The following is an 11246-nucleotide window of genomic DNA, read 5'->3' as shown; positions in this document are numbered from 1 at the left end:
AACAACAAATGCTAAAACCAGAATATAATACAATTTTTGCGTAATGGTCCGGAATCTTTCGCACCGGAATGGGCTCGCACTTGGCCGATTTTTTTATTAAGCTTATCGCGAGGTCTACAACTCACAGAGCCACTAACATAGAGTCGGACCAAGAATAGTCTGCAGCGGATTTGATAGCCCACGCAGTTAAAGTGTTATTTATACGTCATAATTTCATAAAAGTTTGACGTTTAAAATAACATTTGCACTGCGTTGGCTATCAAATCCGCTGCAGACTTTTCTTGGTCTGACTCTAGTATGAGTCCTTACTGCATCTCATCAGTATGAGCTATTAGTTAAGACAATAAAAGTACTAAAATAAGTTTTGCCAGTTGACAAGTCATTTCTAGGTGTCAACGAACCCTGGCTTAAGCAAGATAAAATGTTTTATGTCAATTCAGCTATAAAAGTATCGACGATAGTCATAAATATCGACGCATAACAAAATTAACTTAGATCTCACAATTTGGTACACAAGAGATTAATGTGGATGCAGTCTGTTGTCACCAGCTTGAGTGGACAGAAACTATTTAAATATGCATCAATTTATGATTAGGTTCAGAAAAAAGCAAAATACTATTAAGAAAAACTGGGAATATTTATCTAAAATGAAAGAAAATAATAACTTAAAATAAATAACATTTTTATTCACGAAACAAAATAACTTTTATAAATCTTAGTTTAGCCTCTAGGTACAGTCTGACTTATAATAAAAAACTTTTTAATGACATCGTAAATAAAATGTCACTGTGTGTACAAGTGCCCGTTTTCAATGGAAATAGGCACAAATACACGCTCATACGAGTTTCACAATTCGTTACACAGGTACCTTGTCGGATTAACATAGTTTCGCTATTTCGCCAATTCCTCGATTTCACAGTCAAAGCGACAAGGTATCGATTTTTCGAAGCAAGGGCTTTCATTCGCACGCAAAGCGTGGGAGAAGTGAGCGCTCGAGAGAACCTGCTGTATAAGGAGCGCTCTTGAACTGTAAAAAACCTCGAGATCCCCTTACACTGGTTCGAACAAGAACTATCCACTCGCCCACGCTCGCGCACCAATAAGAATACGCCTATACGTCCGTAACCAAACGAGATTATAGTTTTCACAGCACCGCTTTAAAGCTATCAGTCTTTTAAGGTATAACTACCATTGCGTTCACTCTTCCGCCTCTATGAGAGCGTAATCTAAGCCATTGCCATCTCCTTTAGACACTTCGTTGTCTTTTACGTGTTTTGAAGTGTTTTTCAGCTCCTTCTTCCTGATTTTTCCAACATGGTGTCTCTTGTCGGCCAGTCGGAATTCCAGTAGTGAATCTTCTTTTTCCGCGGAAGCTTCCAGTTCAATTTCAGGTACCTTTTTTGACGAAGTTTCGATTTTCTCCGATGAAACTTCGATTTTCTCCGATGAAGCTTCGATTTTCTCCGATGAAGTTTCGATTTTTTCTGATGTTGTCTCCAGTTTTTCAGATGACGTTTCTATTTTTTCTGTAGAAGCTTCAGTGGGAGTTTCTGTTGGTTTTTCAGATGAAGGCTGAGGCAGTCTCACTTCGATGGGGACTATCCTTTCAGGTGGTGGAGGTGGTACTTCGTGTCTAGGCGCAGAGATGCTTAGGATTCCATTCTCCTTCAACACAGCCTTAACTTCCTCCTGCTCGGTTCCAGGAGGTAGGTTGAAGCGCTGGACGAAGTGGTTCGCCATGAATCGCGTATTATCAGACGTCACTCTGTGTCTTCCTTCTACAATAATGTACTGGTTTTTAACTTTGACCCTGAGTTCTTCAGGCTTGAATCTCTTGACGTTCATGTTGATTTCGAAGCCTTTGGGGTCTGATGTTATTTGTGGTTCTTCGAGGTTGTCCTCGTCACCCATGGCGGCGGCGGCTTGGACGAGTTGACTCCATGGCCAGAGGTAGTGGTAGGCTAGGGAGTGTGAGAGTTGTTGGTCCAGAGCCGCGAATGGGTCTTCATGTTTGTGGTGGTGTTTGCGGGCTTGCGCGCCTGCAATCAGCAGCAATGCTAGGGCAACGTATTTATGCATCGTTCGCGTGTTCTCGTACGGCTTTCGTAATGTTATGCCGGTCGCCGCGACCGGCGGGCCTTATATAGGCTTAGGCCGTGTGGGGAGAATGTTCCAGAACCGTTCATTGATAACTGCGCGCGCGCCAGTGGTCGCCAACTACTGGCACAATGCGTGAAAGCGGTTGACTCATGTTTGTAAAGCTGGTTTTAAGTAAACAGCTTACTTTATTGATGAGTAATTTCTTTGTGAGTCAAGCAGGTATGTTATTGAGCATACTTACTGGATAATTAAGAATAGCGAATCATAATTATTGTTTTCGAAGTTCAATAGAAGATTGAAATAAGAATATTAGAATGTTATTTCGAAATTGCTTATTTGTGTATATATTTAAGTTATAGAGCGCTGCGTACAAACAGCAACACTCGTAACTGTACATCGGTGGACCTTATTACAAAAGCCATAAGATCCACCGATGTACAGATAACAGTGTGGGTAATTGTACCTACTAGACGTATGGTTTAATTCGAACAAGCGTATTACAATTTCCGGTGTATACGCTATTTTATTTACACTTATTTTCATACAAAATTTTCGCTTAAAATACATAGTTACCTGTACTGAATCCTTAATATACTTATGTAAGTTATCTACATAATGCTAATGCTAACGTTTGGCTTCGGAATGACTATAAAATATTATAATAGCACCCTAAATCAGGTTTCGATAAGACAAATTTAAGCAGCTTTTGAAAAATAAACGTACTATTATCGAACCAGTACCGTAACCACAATAATATTTTAGACTCCCCTAAAAAAAAAGATCGTACCAAATGTTTTTGTATTTTAACATAATAAAATAATAGAATCTACGATATCTACATCTACATACACTAGGAAACGTGATGAGTTAAGTAAACAATATTTTGACTTAGCTTAACGGAAAAAATCAGTGAGTTCTATACAAAATGATAAAAACAAATACTTTCTATAATAAAATGACCAACGCTTGACCACTACTGCGGCCAGCGTAGTGTGGGTGTACCGTTGGCAGTAGGTCACTCGACGCTTACGTTTTCCTTGTTTTGTTGACGATACCTTTCAAAAGGCTTCTTTTAAGATGGGATTCCCAATTCCCACTAGAGAAAGTACTTGGTTATTTCGAGTTAAAATTCATTGCGGTTTGATTGACATGTCTTTGTTGATTTAATTTGACTTTCTACGACTATTTCGAAGTATAAAGAGTTTATTTTTGGGCATTCAAAAGTTTTAAAGAAAAAAGTAGGATAGCATTGACGTTGCAACTTGCAATTATTGCATGTTATTATTAATCGATACTTACATTCCTATAAAATGAAATAAAACAAATAAGTTACCAACGTTGGCAATTGTATTTCTTTACTAGAGGGTGGTTAAAGGTTTTGAAATGTTTGTATGTAAGTAGGTATTATACACCGTGTTTTTTTTTATTTCCGTTAATTTCAAGGGTGCATTCCTGAGCTTAAATCAAGTAACTTTCTCAAAGACACCGTCGATGTTCTAATTAAGTCCATTTCGGAGATAATCCATAATTTATTTTTTTCCTACAAGGCCTCTACAAGCGTGTACACTTGCCTTAGGGCCGGCTTACATATTGATTAGTGTTTAGAATGAGTTCATACATTTGCTACTAAACTTAAGTACAATCTCGGTCGATTGATGTACGAAATGACATTGATATGTCACAGATTTCAATTGTTTGGTTGAGTTAAATGTAATGCCCGTGTTACAACAACGCTATATGCTACATTTAATTACTTAAAAAAAAAAAAAAAAAAAAAAGAAAACAAAAAAAAATTTTTTTTTTTTAAATTAACTATGCCATTTAGTTCTTATAAACGTACTTAACTATACCCCGAAGTTAACGGAATTCAATAAAAACACGGTGTATGTGTGATTCAGTAGGTTTTGTCAGCAGGTTGTATCAAAATGGAAAAAAAAACTGTTACTTTATCTATCTTGTTCTGATTTTGAGAATATTTTGAAACTTATGAAAAGTTGGCATAGAAGAAACAGGTATTTTGTTTGATTTTGATAAAGTAAATAGATGCCGGCTTTAAGATGGGAGTAGGTACAGTCGAGTTCATGAATACGTAAACAATTTTGTCACTTTATTGCAATATATTAAGGTGAAGAAATGTATACCATATTTATGAACTCGTCGTACGACGCTCTTTTCTTGAAGGTTCTTTAACTAACAATTACATAAGATCACAAAAGATCAATAACCTCTATAGACATAACATACAAATCAATATGTTGAGCGTCACCGGTGACTCACATAGTTTTATGTAATGATGAAAGTTTGTTTGTCAACATATATATATATATATATATGTTGTGAACGTAAGTAGTAGCGCCAGTCATAACAGGTTATAGTTTATTATTTTCAAAACATATTGTCAAAGGCATGTCAATATTAAAGAAGGCATGTGAATATTAAAGATTGTAAATCTTCATAGTCGCGTTGTAGGTTGTCGTTGTAGATGGAAAAACAGACAACAAGAGTCACATAAATCGAAATTGAGTCGCTTAACTTCAAACTCGGGTAAATCCATCTGTCTATGCGATTATCGTATTAAGAAAAGGTAATAGGGTAGATTTGCTGACAGGGTAGAATGGATTTATCCGACTTTGAAGTTTAGCGACACAATTATACACTCTATTTATAAAACGACATTCTGAAATGAAATCACTTGAAATTTTATGTGACCATTGAAGTAACATATCTTAGTCTGTTATCGTTTACGTTGATATAAAAATTAGAGTTTAAAGAAGTTTAACAAATCGATGACTAATATTAGAATACCCACCAGACGACTATTTGCGTCTACGCAGATCAACCTTTTTGTTTTAATATTTTTAATTTATCATAATATATTTTTATATAGCGGACATGGAAGAGAACAATTTCACACCTGAGGATGCCGAAGACCGGGCAAAGTGGAGAAGATTGAGCAGGAAAGCGGACCCTGGCGCTAGGCCGGGAAAACGCTAGGTTGAAGAAGATAATATAGGTTTATTAGTTCTTTTTAAGTATTTATTTTTCAGTTACTAAACTTGACAGAGTAGGTATAAGTGTACGACCTACGCAATTTATAACATGCTAGCCGTGGCTATAAAAAAGGTAACATTCCTATAGCGATAAGGTTTTAATGGGAAATAGTAATAGTAAAGGCAATGACCTTGAAATGCTAAACAAGAAACATATTTTCCTCAAACATGCAGTAATTGACATAATGTGATTTATAATAGGCACCGGAGCATAACGTTTTGGACGCGGCGAATCAGCGCCTGCAATGAAAATACTTACCTACTCGAAACAGGCTAACCTTGTTTTACTCAACGACCTCGATTTTCTGGCCCATTAATGTCACACACGGCCAGCAATTCCCTATTTAATGGCCTTCGAAGTAATGTGCTACTATTAGTTATTAATTAGATTACGCTACCCCATGGCATACTAATTCATTTTGAGTTCCTACACAGTAAGAAGAATCATCTGCAACAATTCTAAGAATGTTACAATATCACACGGTGCTGCTGTTGAGTAAAAATATAATGGAAATTATAGTTAACGATAACATCTACATATACCGGAAGTATACGGCAAAATAAAATAGCCATTTGTATAGTTGTGATCTAACAATCTGCCATTAACCCTTCATATGACCCTGTCAAAAAATGCTACTGCATTAATAACTTTGAAATCATAAATTACAGTCCAAATGTCAGGGTATTTAGGACGACCAAGAGGACGGCGCCCAGTTGGTAGACCCGTACCCATCCTTTCGAGATGCCCAAGCCAGCGGAGACGATGCGCTTTGGTCTCACCTATCTTATATTCGGCACCTATTATTATATAGAGTGGAGGCAGATCTCCGTGAGCACGGCGTCGGCGAAAGCTGGCGGGATACCGCTCTGGACCGATCAAAGTGGCGTGCTCTTGTGTTGGAGGCCAAAACTCATTTTGGGTCACCGCGCCAACCCAGTAAGTAGTAGTAGTAGTAAATTGTCTGGGAGGGTTAAGATTATACGAAAGGTTAAAAGTCACACGAACCCGTCCCTAAGTTTGGTACTTATGTAAAACATCTACTTGCTCAATTTTTTTTGTATTACAAATTCAAGCTACGAAAACTAATACCTGACATAGAGCTTCTGCACAAAACACGCAAGGTTCGATAAGGGTGGGGGGGGGGGGGGTCAGGAAAAAATCAAGACAGATCACGTTGGGGGACGGGGGTATAAGGAGACCTCGCATGTATTTTTCTACAGTGAACGAAACTAAGAAAAAATACCTACCACATGAGGGTAGATATTTTTTCTCGGTTTCGTTGAACATAAATCTTCACTCCGCACTTCAAAAAATTGCGAATCTATTTTACGAAATTTTGGAGCGCCTTGACCGGTTGGATGGAAAAATTTCAAAAAAATACACGTCAAGTTATGTGGGGGAGGTAGCCAAAAACCACACCAAATATCACCAAGGGGGAGGGGTACAAATCGCGTGATTTGTGCACAACCCCGTAGATGTATTGTTACTAGAATATTCATGTCAAACTTCATGTTATTTCAGGTTGTCGTTTTAAAACGAGAGCATAGCGGCGGCTAGGTTCGTGACAGTCTTAAAACATTTGGGATTGAACACAAAAATACAGTGTAGGTACCTAAAGTCCACTTTGTTTGTCTTATGGCTTCTGTGACTAATTTAAAAAGATTGTATCAAGCTCACTCACTTAAATCACACCAGACGATAATCCGGCCAATTCATAACAACAATTACCACAAACATCATAAGTGAAATAAGCGCCAAGTACAAACCAACTTAAATATCAACACGTTAAGGTTTATTTTCCTTTGAGGCTCGTATAGTACGTACTACAGTGTTCTAGAAGGTCGACCACTTTCGAGTAATGCCGGCAAAATGTAAACAAACTCGTTGCAACAGGTGGGGGGAGAGGGGAAACCGGGGCTTATTGAATGGGAAGTGGTTGACTAATATTAGCTACAAAATTGTATAGATTAATTTAAGCGTAACTTGATGCAGCGCTTGGCTTGGATTGATTTTATACTGCGGAGAGAATGAAAGAGATTATTTTTATCAGGATTATTTATAGTTTCAGAGTAGGTGTACGAGAAAATGTTTTTCAAATATTTTTAATGTAAGGTATAATCACCGATTTTTTTTACATACCTACATAATATATACAAAGTGATCATGGACAGAGAGATGTAACTAACGAGGCCAAACATGATGAAATTGCGGTGTTATTTTAAAAGGTTTTTCTTATGTCTATGATAATTTTACTTGTCATGTCAGCAAACTTAATCTTACCTACCTCTACCAAATCTCAACCCAATCGTATGTCTAAAAATCATAATTTATAAAAGTTTTACTGAAAAACTAGTACATTACGATACAAGTGCGAAAAATAGGAAATTCGCAACGAGTGACGATAAATTAAAACACGACCGAAGGGAGTGTTATAAATGGGGTTGGCCGGTGGAAGTTTTTAGTAGGTGGCGCCATCATAGCTTGCCCTGTCAATCCCTAGAATTGTGTCAAATTTTTGTTTTTTTTAATACCCTGGATGCCAGCCTTTTAAGCCAAAACTCATAGAAAAAGGGGCAAGTTATGATGGCGCCATCTATGCAAACCTTTGACAGTTGCCAACCCCATTGACACGAGTTGCGAATTACCTATTCGCACATGAACCGTACAAGGTTTTGGTACTATTATATGGCCCTTTGAATTTTCGTCATAGTTACCGAATGTGCTAATTATCGCACTAGTGCGGTAAAGTAGCACCATATACACTGTAAATCCCGACATATTATATACGACTTCATCTGCGTGGAATTAGTGACAGCAGCTAAAGTTGATATAGCGCCTGGATAATGCTAATAGCAATCATTCAATTCGCGCATTGCTAACTTCAATTATTAGGCAATTCATCAACTCTTTCAATTCCACCCCGCTTTGCACACTCTTCAGGGATAATTTCCGCCATAAAAACTAAAAAATTATAATTTTTAAACAATATAAATTTTAAAATTTTCAAAAAATTTATTTTACTCTATCCTATGTCCTTCCCCGGGACTCAAACTATCTCTATCCTCCTTGAGTTCCCCTTGTCATTATTGCAATTTTGAAATTGGAACCTTCTTGTGTTCCATTTTAATTCAAAATTCGATTTGGGTTAAATCCTTTATAAAGGCCTCAGGGACTCAGGAGGCTATACCAAATTTCAACTAAATCGGTTCAGCGGCTTAAGCGTGAAGAGGTAACAGACAGACAGACAGACACACTTTCGCCTTTATAATATTAGTGTGGAATTATGGATTTAATTGAATTCAATTTATTTGTATCAGACATAATCCATATAATTAGTTACAAACAAAAACCTTACTTCCTATGTTAACTTGTTAACTATGTAAATGTCTCCTTGGTATAGTCGGTCTATAGACTGCACGTGTAACTAAAAGGTTTGCTAAAATATGCCCCATTATAATATAATTATAATAATTTCAGCCTATATACGTCCCACTGCTGGGCACAGGCCTCCAAAGTCAAAGCCAAAGATACTTTATTCAACAGGCCTAGCAACAAGTACTTATGAACGTACATAATATATTATCTTAAGCTAATTATCTCATGCCTCTCATGCTCGAGAGGGCTTGGGCTATAGTCCCCACGCTAGCCCAATGCGGATTGGGGACACGGTGCAAACCTACGAGCTAACATATTACAACGAACATTCAACACTCTGCACTACCGACAATATGTTTTCTGCAAACATATACCTATATCTATCACAAGGAAAATGAATCTTGTAAAAATAAAAATAAGTAAAGTTGTAAAATAGATGTCTTTGCGACATTGATATAAGATTTTATTTCGCTTGATTCATGGGAAAGGTTTCAATTTACTTCAGTTTAAGTAATCAAATTTATAAAATTGATAACCATGGGGGCGAATGGTGAAATTTATGAGGGACGATAAATGTTATGCATAGCGTTCTGTGGAGTTTAGATGGCTTCTAATATTTTATGTTAAAATATTAAGGGGAAATTGGGATATGGAATGCCTTTGTGAATATTACTTAAGTAGGCCCCGATTCGATTTGTGTTGTATTATTTGATACAGTTTTTTTATTAAACTTGTAGTTGGCTCCGAACTGGGAACTCGCGGTCGACTGCAGCAGTATTGCAGCGCGACATTTCTGCGAGAAACGTCAAATTTCATATAATTGTCTCGATAAATTGATATTAAGTATGACATTTCCTGCAGTTATGCAGTCGACTGTAATTTAAAGATTGACACTTCATGTCCAATTGTCCCCGTTCTCCTCATATAATAGACGGGAATTGAACGATTGCACAAATTACATGTTACCCGCTGTCTGTAGCCACAACATTCTAGAAACGAGACACATGTTGCTTTGCCGAATACGGAGAAAAAGAGGATTATGGTTTTTAATTTATGAGGCTACGGAAGGTTTTCGGTTCATTGAGGCTGAAGCACGCATGAACGCTTAACAAATTTTGGAAACGCGACGTAAATGCATTGCGTGAATCCATCGATTTATTTATTTTATCTTTCATCATTTATTTTATAACTACGCACAACATCCCCAAAGTAAACTTATATTTACGGATTTTCGTGCTTTTTAGTCCGAAAACCTTATATTTTATTATATTCAATTAGATTCATGCATGTATTTATAAGCCTTAATAAAGTTCATCACATGATTTGTGATGAATATTTTGGAATACTTACGAGTTTAGGGAAGCTGAAACTCGCAGGTTCATAATATCCTATTCCCATATTGTTTAAGAACATAGATATTATTGTAACTGTATTATATTCTTTATGAAACGTTGTTTAATTAATATAAAATTATATTAAACCGAGACTTTTTTGAAGCCTCAATGTTTGTACAAATGTTTCATTAATTCAAGGCTGTAATTAAATAATTTATTGGGAAACTTACATTCATATGCAAATGAAAATGTGAAGCATAATATTATTTGCCGTAAGTCTGTATTTTTCTAGAACATTTAAGTGAATAACGTTTTATATGAATTTTATGAATAGACTATATAAGTAACATAATATCTTGGTGATGGCTGCTGACAGTGCTGACTTAAGGATGACTTAAGTAGAACGGTCCATGTCCGGGCCGAGTCTTCCGACACTTTATACCGGATTTATAGGCGTTTTATATCGAGTGATCAGCGATCATTTATTTATTGAATCAAGTTACATAACATTACAGCTTGCGCTAAAGCGTTACATAGATTCATAACTTAAAACTACTCATGGTCTAATAAAACATGGTCTTCTATTCCCAGAGTGACACAGGCCTACGTCACAATAACATGGCCGCTATATATAGCGCTATCGCATATTATCATATAGCGCTGTCGCATGATGACGTAGGCTTGTGTCAGTTAGGTGACCTAGAAAAGACGGGAATGGAGAACCAGGCGGAGTATATTATTATACCATGAAACTACTTATTTACTAATTTAAAACTAACTTACATCTACGAATATCTGTCTTGCATCTTGCATCCTTTCAAGCATTCCCTTCCATTCAGATATCAGCCTCCCTATCCCTCATCATGTGATGTTATCCTCCTAACTAACGGCCTCCTAGCCTAGTCGGTAGTGACCCTGCCTACGAAGCAGGAGGTCCCGGGTTCGAATCCTGGTAAGGGCATTTATTTGTGTGTTCATCACAAATATTTGTTCCCGAGTTATGGATGTTTTCTATGTATAAGTATTTATATATATGTGTATATTATATATATCGTCGTCTAGTACCCACAACACAAGCCTTATTGAGCTTACTGTGGAACTACTTAGGTCGATCTGTGTAAAAAATTGTCCTATAATATTTATTTATTTATTATATATTTATTTATCTATAGAAAACTTGTATTTGTACAGAGTTCGGTATACTAAAGCAATGTTATCAACTTAACTTATATAAATTCCAAAAGAAGAAGGTACCAGTTGAAAGATTTAAATAAAAACTGTGAACCTTATTCAATAAGGTCTCATAAAATTGCGGACATCACCCAAGTGCAAATATTCAATTTGAGGTGCGAATTCTAATAACGTAGTTTTTATGGTACTTCCATT

At 36.6% G+C, this 11246-nt stretch overlaps 1 protein-coding gene across 1 annotated transcript; it reads right to left on the bottom strand.

Annotated features, from left to right (window-relative positions):
* Positions 1-661: 661 nt before the first annotated feature.
* On the bottom strand, positions 662-2128 carry LOC134789680 (protein lethal(2)essential for life-like). The gene has a single exon (XM_063760277.1). The coding sequence runs from the start codon at positions 2077-2079 to the stop codon at positions 1198-1200; it is 882 nt and encodes a 293-aa protein (XP_063616347.1). The 5' UTR covers positions 2080-2128; the 3' UTR covers positions 662-1197.
* Between the last annotated feature and the right edge of the window lie 9118 nt (positions 2129-11246).

The sequence above is a fragment of the Cydia splendana genome, chromosome 4, assembly GCF_910591565.1.
Source record: "Cydia splendana chromosome 4, ilCydSple1.2, whole genome shotgun sequence".
Taxonomy (NCBI): domain Eukaryota; kingdom Metazoa; phylum Arthropoda; class Insecta; order Lepidoptera; family Tortricidae; genus Cydia; species Cydia splendana.
This window is presented reverse-complemented; position numbering and strand designations above follow the sequence as displayed.

Bases quoted from the DNA above. Each gene is read 5' to 3' on its own strand.
- LOC134789680 (XM_063760277.1), bottom strand. From the start codon at position 2,079: ATGCATAAATACGTTGCCCTAGCATTGCTGCTGATTGCAGGCGCGCAA.